At 55.3% G+C, this 12,715-nt stretch overlaps 5 protein-coding genes across 5 annotated transcripts; 2 read left to right on the forward strand and 3 right to left on the reverse strand.

Annotated features, from left to right (window-relative positions):
• Positions 1 to 1,709: 1,709 nt before the first annotated feature.
• HMPREF1541_01579 (uncharacterized protein) lies at positions 1,710 to 4,970 on the forward strand (the record flags this gene model as incomplete). Its single annotated transcript, XM_008715938.1, has 1 exon — positions 1,710 to 4,970. The coding sequence occupies one exon, from the start codon at positions 1,710 to 1,712 to the stop codon at positions 4,968 to 4,970; it is 3,261 nt and encodes a 1,086-aa protein (XP_008714160.1).
• Positions 4,971 to 6,035: 1,065 nt separating this feature from the next.
• HMPREF1541_01580 (thiazole biosynthetic enzyme, mitochondrial) lies at positions 6,036 to 7,089 on the forward strand (the record flags this gene model as incomplete). The annotated part of the gene is made up of 2 exons (XM_008715939.1): positions 6,036 to 6,468; positions 6,527 to 7,089. The coding sequence occupies 2 exons, from the start codon at positions 6,036 to 6,038 to the stop codon at positions 7,087 to 7,089; spliced, it is 996 nt and encodes a 331-aa protein (XP_008714161.1).
• Positions 7,090 to 7,431: 342 nt separating this feature from the next.
• Positions 7,432 to 8,466, reverse strand: HMPREF1541_01581 (uncharacterized protein; the record flags this gene model as incomplete). The annotated part of the gene is made up of 1 exon (XM_008715940.1): positions 7,432 to 8,466. The coding sequence occupies one exon, from the start codon at positions 8,464 to 8,466 to the stop codon at positions 7,432 to 7,434; it is 1,035 nt and encodes a 344-aa protein (XP_008714162.1).
• A 611-nt stretch (positions 8,467 to 9,077) lies between these two features.
• HMPREF1541_01582 (uncharacterized protein) lies at positions 9,078 to 10,389 on the reverse strand (the record flags this gene model as incomplete). Its single annotated transcript, XM_008715941.1, has 4 exons — positions 9,078 to 9,188; positions 9,240 to 9,434; positions 9,488 to 9,902; positions 9,950 to 10,389. 4 exons carry the CDS (start codon positions 10,387 to 10,389, stop codon positions 9,078 to 9,080), a joined length of 1,161 nt encoding a protein of 386 aa, XP_008714163.1.
• A 1,302-nt stretch (positions 10,390 to 11,691) lies between these two features.
• HMPREF1541_01583 (uncharacterized protein) lies at positions 11,692 to 12,540 on the reverse strand (the record flags this gene model as incomplete). Its single annotated transcript, XM_008715942.1, has 1 exon — positions 11,692 to 12,540. The coding sequence occupies one exon, from the start codon at positions 12,538 to 12,540 to the stop codon at positions 11,692 to 11,694; it is 849 nt and encodes a 282-aa protein (XP_008714164.1).
• Positions 12,541 to 12,715: the final 175 nt, after the last annotated feature.

Raw genomic sequence — 12,715 nt, forward strand, 5'->3', positions numbered from 1 at the left:
GTAGGAAGCTACTGTACCGCATGCAGCTGTAGATGCAGCCGGCAAGGGGAGGAGCTGCAAGCCCAGCGTTTTCCCCTGCAGCAAGCAGCTAAGGGTGCAAGCTCGGTCCCAAGCGACCCATCTCCTAGCTCACAAGAAAAACGCCTCAGGGCACAGATGAGGTGTGGGACGCACCAGACGCCGGCGAGGAGCATGATTGAGCACACAGACGCGTTCGTACGGTCGCATCGCACTGACAAGCGCTGGTCAACAACGTGATAAGACGAGATGGTGGATGTCGGGGGCGCTCAGGGGTCGCCGGAGCGAACTTCTGGCTAAGAGCCCTTTTAGGCATGATGAGCGCTTTGGCCTCGCCACTAACACCCCAGCCTAGATAGGATCAGGATTAGCTAGCCCGTAATCCAATGGCTGCACGAGGTCTCGTCCTGCGCCTCCGCCAAAGAGACTCCTCCCTCGCCCGGGTCCTCGCTCTGGGTGCTTTTCGCAGCACACCTCCTCAATCATATCTCAAAGTGTTGTGATCGTCCACGATTCTATTCTACACATAGCAGTTCCAGTCTCTTATTCAGCACTGGTTGCTTGCATCATCCTCCAGATCTTCACGCGAAACCGGGCCGAGTAGATCGTCTCGCCCGGAACAACGACTTACGACCGACACCCCCCTTCTGAAACCCTGGCACCGCACCCCCTGCCTGCGATACAGGCACTCGGTCGCAGTCACGCCGTCCTCCTCGTCGCCACTGCTGCCTCGTTTTCATCATCCAGCCGGCGTCTATAACTTACTCGTCAAGAACTGTCGTACCCTGGGTATTTCAGTGTGTGCCTGCTGATCAGGACCCCCCCACGAACCCGAAAACGTGAACCCAGACGCTCTACACGAACTTCGCTTGACACGCCACATTCCTGAGGTATCATAGCGCCGATCGCGTCGGTCTTCACTCGAGCGCAACATCACGAACGATAGCATGAGATTTTGCGCAACGCTCTAGTCCCTGATATCAAAAGACTGTTGTCGAGCCCACGCCACGCGCGCCCAATATATACAGCACTGGTTCCATTGAAAGAGGAGGACACAGCATGCCACAGTAGCGGCAAGGTTCGTATACGTGCTCACAATTGCATTGCAGCATCAGATATCGGTTGTCTGTTGGATCTCGACATTCCTGCACTGTGGGCGGATCCTGACAAGTACCTGCATGCACCTTAGCAGGGCTCGGACCTAGCCGTGTACCCCGACACAAACCAGTGGCTCACTTCATAACTTTGTAACGCATACATCCTGATGCCGGTACCCATGTGTCCACTGCTCGACTGGCAATAACCTGGTTGACATTGTGTCACCTTCTACTTGCGCGCCAGCCACCAGCAGCAGCATGATGACGCCTGCCGTGCAAACCAGGGGAAATCGGCGCTCAAACTCGACCTCATCGTCCGTGGTCACCATTCGAAAGTCCCTCTCGCTCTCCTCTACCCAGAACCCACGAGCCACTCAACTTCGCGCTGCTCAAACCAACCCTCCCGACCGAGCCACGTCTCCCACCGACTATCTCGTTCCACCCTATCCCTACACCGCTCGCCGCGGAAGCGCCGATGACAATAAAACCCCGAACAACAGAAATATAAATCGCTGGTCGCAGTCAACCTCGTCTAGTGTGTCCGCGGTTGACACCGATGCGGCGCGAAAAGGCCTTCAAGCTGGACACCGCGGCATGAGCACCACACAAGACCAGAGTAATCTGGGCAAGAGAATGGCCGCCAGCCCACAGAAGGTCCAACACCGGCCCAAGAAAAGCTCCACGGATGGGTTGCATACCGCATTTCTCGCTCCAATCGGTGGCTCCCCTCGCTCCAATCGAAGTCCAAATGGACCTGGTCCAACATTGACCCCGACATCCGTTTACAACACAACTACTGGCGACTACTTCGGTGAGACGTGGCAAAGTCGCAAAGCTAACACTAAGCTCGGGGAGCCTGTCACGGCCATGTCGATTCAGTACGTCACGACTGGTGCCCAGAAGCCTCGTCGCATCGATGATGTGAACGAAGATCGCACCTCACCACTACCGCCATCGAAATCGGCCTCCAAGTCGGATTTGCGGTCATTGGATGATGCCTCGGTCGCGACTGCTATCCCTGCCGAACCGAAGCGAAGTCGAGGACACCGCAGTCCTACTCAGAAATCAATGCTGTCCAAAGCCCTGGCAAAAGCCAACAGTGCCGTCCTCCTCGACAACTCGTCCAAGATAGATGGAGCGATTGCAGCATACGCTGAGGCCTGCGACCTGCTCCAAGAAGTCATGGTTCGAAGTTCAGACATGGACGATCGCAAGAAGTTGTCTGCTATCCGCAAAACCTATTCGTATCGCATTGCTGAGCTTCATGATCTTGATGACCCTTTTGCCAATCTAATCGACAAGGATTTGCCGGACGATCCTCCTTCAGACGAAGGCAACGACAGCTTTTTTCAGTCAGCCGGTGGACCATCGACCGTGGAGGCGTTGGAACAAGTTCACATTCCACCTCGACAGGAATCGTTATTGCCACAGATCTATGGAGGAGAGAAATATCTTGACGATAGCAATGTCGGGAGAGCACGACAGAAACCATTGCCACTACCGAGGGCTTCTAATCTGAATGTCCCGATGGAGTCAAAGTACATGCCGCCACCTTTATCGCCTCGAAGATTGAACCCTCCAACTCCCGCCGAGACATCCTCTGAACCGACTCCCGAGGAGGCCATTGCATCACACCCCAGACCTCTTCGACGAGGTAGCAGTGAGTCGACTTCTTGGCTTGACACCATTGACGATGGCGAGTCGCTGCACTCATCTTCGTATAAGTCTCGGTTGTCCAGGCTTTCTGCCATGGGCCTCCAGCTCACCAACAATAGCCTTGCAAATGAGATTGAGGCTGAGTTTGATGCTGCTTTGAACGCTGCAGTTGATGCAGCCTACGAAAGTGAAGATGCACTCGGGACGGAAGACACCCCTCGAGTGGAGCAAAAGAGCACTTTATTTGGATCAAGACTCCCTCTACAATTGAGCAACCAGCAGAAGCCTGCTCAGACCGAGCGACCCCGGGCCGATTCGGACCTCGAGTCAACAGACTTTCTAGACGAGGATACAACAGAAGAGGAGGAGCGCCTGCTGGATGAGATGACACAAGGATTTGTGCTGGATGACTTTGGCTTTGATCACAAGTCGAAATCTGCCTTACCTAGACAATCCGACTCCAGCACTTTCTCCGGTAGAACACTTTCGAGCTCAAACCAATCCACGACAATGACGACAGCTACAAATCTGAGTACGCTAGCCGAAGCCATTGAGCCAACAAAGCCTGTACCGTCGAAGGATACACCGCTTCCACCACCGCCTACAGTTGCTGAGTCCATGTCGCCTCCAAAGGCTGTCGGACTCTCATCCCCGCCTCACAAGCCAGAACGCCTGAGCGCAATCAACTTGCGAGATCGGAGACTGTCGGGGCAGAATGCATTGAAGATAGAGACTTATGCTCCTGCTCGCGGTACAGCTCAATCTCACCCTAAAGCTCCGCCCAAGATTGAGATACCCATAGGGCCAGATGTTCAGAAGCCACTGCCTCCTCCTGGTCCTCCCTCAACCGGGACTGTACCAGTCACACCGCTCACATCCGTTCATTCGAACGAGTCTCAGGCAAGCGAATCGCCAGCAACTCCCGCATTGACCCAAGGTGGTTCAAGAAACAGTATGGACGAAACAAGTGCGGCACCTTCATCACCAGCTAAACTCAGCAAGATGATGCCTCCTCCTTCCACGGTCATGAGGAAGAATGTGTCTTCGACAAGCCTCAGGCAGAAGAATCTGTCTGTTAGCGGTATCAACGACGACCCGTCTCCGTTGACGCCTAGCAGTGCGATGGGTTCAGCCTCGGGAATGTTCGGTGACAGGAAGAACAATGTGCCCCCTCTTCCCACACCGACCACCGCAACATTCACCCACCAAGCTTCATTCTCCGGTGGTTGGCACCTCTTCGACGACCACATCGGGACTGCAGCATCTCCACGAACGCCACGTTCGCCGGACGACGCACCACAGGCAGACCCGCCCGTTCCACTGGAGCCCTGTCCCGAATCCTTCCTCTTACGGCCGTGGTGGCTGATGCGATGTCTGTATCAAGTTGTTGCTCATCCTCGTGGCGGATATTTGACGACCAATCTCTTCCTCCCACGAGACATCTGGCGCGTTAAGAATGTCAAATTAAGATTCTTGGAGGACAAAATCTCGCAGTGCGATATTTTGACCGCTGCCCTTCTTGGCCTAGCGAAGGTGGACAACTACGACGCGGATGCGATGCTCATCGCGATGCAATCGTTTGAGAATGAGCTTGAGAGAGTGCGTGTCGTGCTACAGAAGAAGATGGGTAATGAAGTGGGACTTTCGCACTCGACCAACGTGTTCAAATCACCCACAGATGAGACGGATCCGATGTCGGTAAAGACACCAACATCCAGCTCTGCAGCGAAGTCGTTTGCGTCTGGGTGGAGGAAGCTCAGGTCCAAATCCAGCACTCCCGCCATGCCCAACGGTGGGGGAGGTGTATCAAAAGACCCAGCACTTGCAGCAGCACTGACAATGCCGTCATTACCAATGACGTCGTCGAATTCAGTCAAAACCTCGTCGAGGGGCAATGGGCACCGGCACAAGATCGCGCCACCAACGCCGAGTCAGCTCACCAATATCCCGGTCATGCACGCAACGTATATGTCGAGCTTGGCCCGATTGTTTGATGCGGCACAGATTCTTGATGCCATCGCCAGGCAAGTGGAGGATCCTGGTCTGAAAGCCTCCAACAAAACCCATGTCGGCCTCGAGCTCAGTGTCAGGAGCGCAGCTGAATTCTTTGCCTTTTTCATGATTCGTTTCGTGATGGCCGATATCAACATACTGGTTGACAAGTTCTTGAAGAGAGGAGCCGAATGGGTGCTCGCCTGATCTAGGAGATGGCAGCAGGACATAGTGAAGAAGATGGACCATTTACGACGAAAGGGCCCAGGGCTCAAGGAGAAGAAGACTTACAGGCGTCGATATATGAGGATGAGGATGAGGATATACGGACAGTACATATCCGCACGAAGCCACCGTCATCAGGCGTTTATGTCAGCGCACGGCATATTAGGGGTTGTGTGTCATGATACCCCAAGCAGCATAGCACGCATCTATGTATCTGTCAATCGTTCTGCATCGTTTGTAGATATCAATATTTCAAGCACGTCAACAAGTGGGGACTTTTTCGCTTGCAGTAGCAGACCAGTGTGCTTTCATCCTGGTATTCGGCATCCACTTCCGCCATCCAATGTAGGGGCTCGGATAGTATATCCAACCTCCCTAGTTGCTTGCTGACTGGATGGGTATGCCTAGAGGCCACTACCAACGAGGCTTGTGATATCCCAAGTGGTCAGAGATAACCCATCGATGCCCCGCGTCTTGTCCGACAACGGGCGACTACCCCTCCTGCACCAAAACATAAAAGATCGTTCGCCATTTCCGACCTTGCCCGGATCTTTCTTTCCTACATTTATCAAGCTCGAACAACACAAGCAGTATGTACCAACCCCCATCAAGATCTTGCTAACACAATCAGACCAGCGCTTCTCCAGCAAGTACATCTCCCCATCTACCCAAGATGGAGAGCCATGTCTTGTCTTTCGCTCCGTCCCGCCCACCATAGCGTGGGCTTCTGTCATGGTCAAGGTAACCTCAAACACATCAAGCCTCTACGATCCTTTTTGGGTCTGGACGCTAGATGAGCATGGCCGGTGTTCGTATGGCAAGCTGTCTTTCTCCTCGTCCACCCATCCAGTTTCTTGCAGGATGGAGACGAGGTGGGAATGTCGGCAAGCGTAACGTCCTGAGATTATACGGTCTGAACTTGATCAGGATTATACCTGCGAAAGAAACATGCTCTTCTCTTTCCCCCTCCTTCCCCTTGACCCATCTTGTGGTCCTAACATGACCTAGGAAATCTGCAAATCTACCTAGTCAACGACTACCGCCACCATGTCTCCTCCTTCTGCTGTGTATCCCGCCGAATTCGACGGCTACACTGGTACCACCAAGCACGTGAAGGACCTTCCTGTCCAGGATGGCAAAGTCACCCTGCAGGCCGACGGCAACAAAGCCGACACCAAGCTGCTAGACGGCTTTGCCGATAAGTGGGAGACCTTCGCGTTCAATCCCATCCGCGAGTCGCAGGTCTCGCGTGCCATGACTCGCCGTTACTTCAAGGATCTTGACGTCTATGCTGAGAGCGACGTCGTCATCGTCGGCGCTGGCTCTTGCGGCCTGTCCACGGCCTACGTCCTGGCCAAGGCACGCCCGGACCTGAAGATCGCCATTATCGAGGCCTCCGTCTCTCCTGGTGGCGGTTGCTGGTTGGGCGGCCAGCTCTTCAGCGCCATGGTTTTGCGCAAGCCCGCTGACAAGTTCCTCGGTTCGTGACCTTCCCTCCTGTCAACCTGCCGTGCAGTACACTAACGCAAGCCTAACAGACGACCTCGGAGTCGCCTACGAGGACGAGGGCAACTACGTCGTGGTCAAGCACGCCTCGTACTTCATGGGCACTCTGCTATCCCGCGTGCTCGAGATGCCCAACGTGAAGCTCTTCAACGCCACGTGCGTCGAGGACCTCGTCACGCGCGACGGCCCCACCGGCGTGCGCGTCGTGGGCGTCGTCACCAACTGGACGCTCGTGACGCAGCACCACGACGAGCACTCGTGCATGGACCCCAACACCATCAACGCGCCGCTCGTCATCAGCACAACGGGCCACGATGGACCCTTTGGCGCCTTCTGCGCCAAGCGCCTCGCGAGCATGGGCGCTATCACGCTCGGTGGCATGCGGCCTTTGGACATGAATACCGCCGAGGACGCCATCGTCAAGGGCACCCGCGAGGTGGTGCCCGGCCTGATCTTTGGTGGCATGGAGCTCAGTGAGCTGGACGGCAGCAACCGCATGGGCCCCACGTTTGGCGCCATGGTGCTGAGCGGTGTCAAGGCCGCGGAGGAGGCTCTGAAGGTGTGGGAGCAGAGACACGAGGAGTGCAAGGAGTAAGAGAAGTACGGATGACCGTGTATACGTCTAACGGGTCCTGCAATCGAGCACGGGCAGCAACTCTCTTTGATAGCCCGTCTCAAAGATGGAAATATACTGTCGCTCCTTATTATGTATACATGCTGTGCTGTGCTGTGCTGTGCTGTGCTGTGCCACGCTACGCCACGTATATATCCTGCGTCCTGCTACTCCTGCCGTGTTAATTCCATTCCATGCCGCTCCCAAAGTTCGCCCAAAAAACTCCATGCCCCTTTGCAGTATCCTACTACTACTACTACCACCATCATCATTAGATCGTTACCGTCACTCGAGCAATGCCTCTCGCCTGCCTTTGCGGGAACCTCAAGCCCCCTCCTCGTAAAACACCAAACACCTCACCTCGATGCTCTCCCTCCCCTTGCTCCCCTTCGGCGTCTTCGGGTCAATGAAAGCCGTATGCGCCGTCCCCATCGCCACGCCGTCCCTCCCCTCTCCCTTTCCCTGCACCGTTCCTTCCTGCACCTTTGCCTCTCCCTCCTCTCCACTGACGTACCCCTCGTCATTCATCCACACGCTGCGGCTGTCGAAGCACTTGATGAACATGGCCTCCTCGGGCGTCATGTCCTTGACGTAGTAGAACTGGTGGGAATCGTTGGGCGCGACGACCAGAGTCTCACCTTTGACTTCGTAGCCGACCGTGCTGTCCTTGCTGGAGGGGGAGGGGAGGACTTCTTTGCCGCGGTCGTCACTGTCATCGGCCGAAGCTGTGCCGTTTACGCCATTTGTCGCTGCAGCGGCGGCGGCGTCGTCGGCGGCGGCGTCGCGTTTCGGGTACATCAGGTCCACCTTGACGAAGTCCCGCGGTTGCGTGCTGCGCCAGTCGACGAGCGCGAGCGGGTAGTCGCTAGCCGGGTGGCCGATGGGCCGCCAGACGTTGATGATCTGGTAGCGGCGCTTGAGCAGGTCGTCGGCCTCTTGGGGCGGGAGGTGGCGACGCACGCGCGCCTCGGCGGCGCGCGGGGTCTGGTCCACGTGCACCTGCTGCACGGGCTGGCGCGGGGAGGTGGGGTCGTGGCGCCGGATGGTGTGGTCGAAGATGACGACTTTGCTGACGCCTGGAAGGGAGGTTTTGAGGAGGTTGGTTACTTCGTCGTAGTAGCCGGTGCGGATGGCGGTGTCGTCGGTGAAGAGCGTTTCCGTGGAGGGGGCGTGGTGGACGGAGAAGCCGGAGGTGTCGGTTGTGAAGGTGTTGGGGTTGGGGACGGAGCGGAGGTCGGTTACGGGCTTGGTGTGGTCTGAGAGGGTGAAGGAGGTGCCCGGGCCGTCGACTTTGGCCCAGGGTTTGGTGGTGGGTTGGATGGAGGAGCGGTTGAGATACTTGAATGTGGAGGTTGTCATGGTTGGTGATGGGGAGGGGCTGGTGTAGGAGAGGTCGGTGGATATGTGACGCTGGCTTTGGCTGAGTGTGAGTGCGGTGAATGAGGTTGTGGGCTTGGAGCGTGTTAGTGGGCGGAGGGACTGTTGGAAGAGTGCTGTGTTTGGCATGAGTGCTGGATTTGCCTCGGTGGTATCAGGATGGGGACTGTGTGGCGATTGTGGGTTTCGTGGGTTTCGTGGGTGTGTGTGTAGTTGACTTACAGAGAACCCTGCGATTATATACCGACAGCCGTGTAAATTCGCTCAAGTTGATGCGACGACGTGAGAAGTCCGGAGATCCTTTAGTAATTGATGATGGAGGGTATGCTTCCTCTTTTGATCTGGGACACCAAAACGTCTTATACGCATGACGCCATCGACGACGAATAGGAAAATGATATGATTGGCTACGGAGACTAGACCGACATCGCTACGAGCGCTGAATAATGAAACCAGAGCGGCACCATCTCCGCATCGGATGCAGATTTAGCAAAGCATTCTGGCCAGGCGTCCAAGAGGCAGTGAACGTACACTATTCTTTGTAGGACGACTTTTGAATGAGTGCTACCCAACTATTCGCATGCTTTGCCTACCTACTCGCGGCCAATCGCCCTTTCTCTCTGCACATACGCCTGTGGTGCAGCATTCTTCAATAAGGGACCACCTTGCGCTGTGCCAACTATTCCTGGATCCTCGCCAACGAACTGTGATTGATTAGCTTGGAATCCTGGCATTGATGGGGCTGGAAGACTTACGTTCTGAGGAAATCCTGGAGCGAAGGGGGACGCCTTCTCGAGCCTCTCAATCTGCTCGTTACTGAGCTTGATCGAGAGCGCCTGGATGTTGTCTTTGAGATGCTCGACTTTGCGACCGCCAACAATGGGGAAGACGCGAGGGGTCTTGGCCATCACGTAGGCCAGTGCCACTGCCGTGACGGATTCGATGCCGTGCTGGGAAAGGTCAGCAACACATCAGATGGAGGGCATGTTCTGGGAGGACTCACCTCTTTGGCAACATCCTCAAGCGCATCACTGATCTTTCGCTCTTGCTCTGTCTGCTCAGATGCTCCCATCATGGTACGCAGGCCTTCTCCGGCCTTCTTGCGTTCTTCGATGGCCTTCTTGGTTTGAAACTTGCCGCCTCCCAGAACGTCCCAGGGCGCCAGTGCCATGCCGTAGTGTCGTGCCATGGGGATGATGTCGCGCTCAAAGTCCCGGATCATCAAATTCCAACGACCTTGGTAGACGGAGAAAGGGGTCTTCCCGTGGGCCATGGCGTACTCGTTGGCGGCAGAGACAATCCAAGCGGGCGTGTCGCTGATGCCAAGGTACATCACCTTGCCTTGTTCGACGAGTATATGTAACGAGTCCATGATCTCCGGGATGCTGGATGAGTGGTCCCACCAATGCAGGTACAAACTTCGAACATTAGCTATGCTGCAGGCAGTCCGGACGATGAGGCTTACAGATCAATCCAGTCGGTTCCTAGCTTCTTCAAGCTATCCCGCACGCTGACATGCATACTCCGCTTATGGTTGCCAAAGTAGTTGACACTGTGGCTGTTCTTACCCAGTTCATAGCTGCGGTAAGGTGTCGTATATTTGGTCGCGATGATGAGGTGGTCACGGTTCTTGCGCTCCTTCATCCACTCGCCAATCCACGTTTCCGACTCTTCGTCTTGGTAGTTGTTGGCGGTGTCGATGAAGTTGCCGCCCGCCTCGTAAAAGGCGTCCAGGAGCTTGAACGACTGCTCCTTGTTCATGCTGCCCATACCGGCTTTCCACGCCTCTCCGATGGACATGGCGCCCAGCTGCAGCGGCGAAACACGCACGCCAGCTCTGGCGGCGAGCACGCGGACCCGTCCCAGCTCGGTGGGTGGGTCGGGGGCCGGTTCGAATAGCGACATGTTGGGGAACTATTTGCGCGCTTAGTGGTTTCCGGTCGAGGAGTGTTACTGCTCGACGAGCTGTGGGTAGTAAATGCTGATGGTGGCAAGGTCTATGGAACGGCTGGCGACACGCGGTTCTTATACATTCACCACAGAAGCCTTCTGATGAAATCTAGACTATCGTCATTGGGAGATACTTCCGATCCTTCAATTGGCCGAGAAGCTTCGATATCGCCATTATCTCCGCCAAATCTACATGAGGGCGGAGACACCTTTCGTCAGGTCATGACGCGGTGCTGCTCCAAACAATTGCAATTTTGCCTCAATGTCCCTGGATCGCTCCTGGGTTGGCTTCGAAATGCAATCCCAGGATCATCAGGGGTGTAGGTAGCAGGATGCGGGGATGCTGCATCGGCCGCATTACTCCGGCACGGGATACGGACGAATTTGGGGAGTACCGTGACCAGCGCCATTTGTGTACGAGACAGAACAAGTACATGTATGATAGCTTCTTTGAGCATAGTGCTATCAAGACGCCTTGATGCGTGGTCCGAAGTCCTTGCCCAGCGCTGCATGGTCCTCTACCACCAGAATCTGAGGGTAGGCTCGGTCCTCGCCCGGACGGCCGCATTACACCGTGTTGCTGAGCGGCGGCCGACGCCAAGACCTTGCCCTGTCCACCCGTAATTCCGCCGGAATCGTCCGGCCACTTCAACACGACGTCTGAGATGCGAGAAACAGCTTGAAGGTACTTGCCGTTGATATGGTCGATGCTGACGCTTGAAAGCTCATGGTAGGCCAACATGTGACCGTACTTTCGGAACTTGGGTGCCCCCGCTCCCGTCCGTCCAACACTCAACAGGCCCGAACGCCAAGACTTTCAGGCAGTGAATTTTGGTCCCGGCAGCGGACTGGAATCCCGGCCTGGAGTGATTTGCTTCAGCATGTGCGCTGCGTATATCTCCTTTGATGTATGGGCTACTCTAGGCTGGTGTCGATCCGCGAGGCATTCCACCTTTACGAAGTCAAGCGCCTGTTCTCGGTCTCCTTGTCGCCATGACAATACCATATACTGCATGTCTTGCAATATGGCGCTCTGACTCAGCAAGCGGACCGTTAAAACTTTTCTAAGAGGCAGCTCACTATGTCCACATAGCAGATGTCGAGTTAGGAAGCAAGGCTAATTTTGCCCTGCGAATCTTGTAAAGCGAAAGCCTGGGAGAAGGGGACCAAAATCCATATTGAAATATTTTCTACAGGATAAAGAATGGTTTCTGTATTGGGCATGGTGGCTGTCCAATGACTTCTGCCAGGAAGAGTCTAGGCATCAAAGTCCACAGAAGCTGCAACACCCTCCGTAGCAGTTGCAATCGAAGCGTACATCTCTGCCTTAGCCTTCAACTTCTTGGTGCTTTCCTTCCCAAGGGGCAACCTCAGCAAGGGAGGGTCAGAGCTAGGCGTCGTAACCTCTGCAACAATGGCCTTGGCCGCCTTCGCTGCATCGATGGCTTGGGTGCCGTGCATGGTCATCAAGAACTGGGACACGTGCTCGATAAAGGTTCCCTTGTAGGCCTCCATACGCGTGAGAAAGCCTGGCACGTCCTGCGACTCCAAGTTGGCAAACTCGGTGCGGATGGCGTCGGGTTCGACGATCAAGGTGCGGATGCCAAACACCCCGAGCTCCGCAGCCATGGTCTCGGTGAGGCCCTCTAGCGCCCATTTTGAAGCGCTGTAGATGCTTAACAGCGGGTTCGTTTGCCAGGCTTCGGAGGAACCGATGTTGACAACAGTACCAGACTTGCGCTCACGCATGGAGGGTGCGACGGCCTGGATGGTGCGGATGTATCCAAAGAAATTGGTCTCGAAGAGGTCGCGAGCGTCTTTGAGCGGTTGATTCTCAAGCGGCCCAACGACTGGATAGCCGGCATTGTTCACTAGAACATCAATGGCACCATGATCTGCGACAGCCTTTGCGATCACTTCTTCGACATCAGGTTTGGAAATGTCCAAGGTAATCCACTTTCCACCCTTTTTTTCAAAGTTGGAAACAATCTCGGGAGTCTTGGATGGGTTGCGCGAAGATGCGATGCATTGGTGGCCGGCATCGAGTATCGCGTTGGCTAGGCTGAGGCCTAAGCCGGAAGAGCAGCCAGTGACGAGCCAGAGCATGCTTGTAGTCGTTGGCTTCGAGAGGTAGAACTCGCGATGAGTGCAACTATTAGATAGCAAATATGTATTGTACTAATTGACGATGTGATGGTTGAGCAATGCGTTTCGTGACGCTGTGTTCACTGCCAGTGTGATATGAATTACGAACTCACAAGGAGGAAGGTCTACAGCCTCT

The sequence above is a fragment of the Cyphellophora europaea genome (genome assembly GCF_000365145.1).
Source record: "Cyphellophora europaea CBS 101466 unplaced genomic scaffold supercont1.2, whole genome shotgun sequence".
In the NCBI taxonomy this organism is placed as follows: Eukaryota; Fungi; Ascomycota; class Eurotiomycetes; order Chaetothyriales; family Cyphellophoraceae; genus Cyphellophora; species Cyphellophora europaea.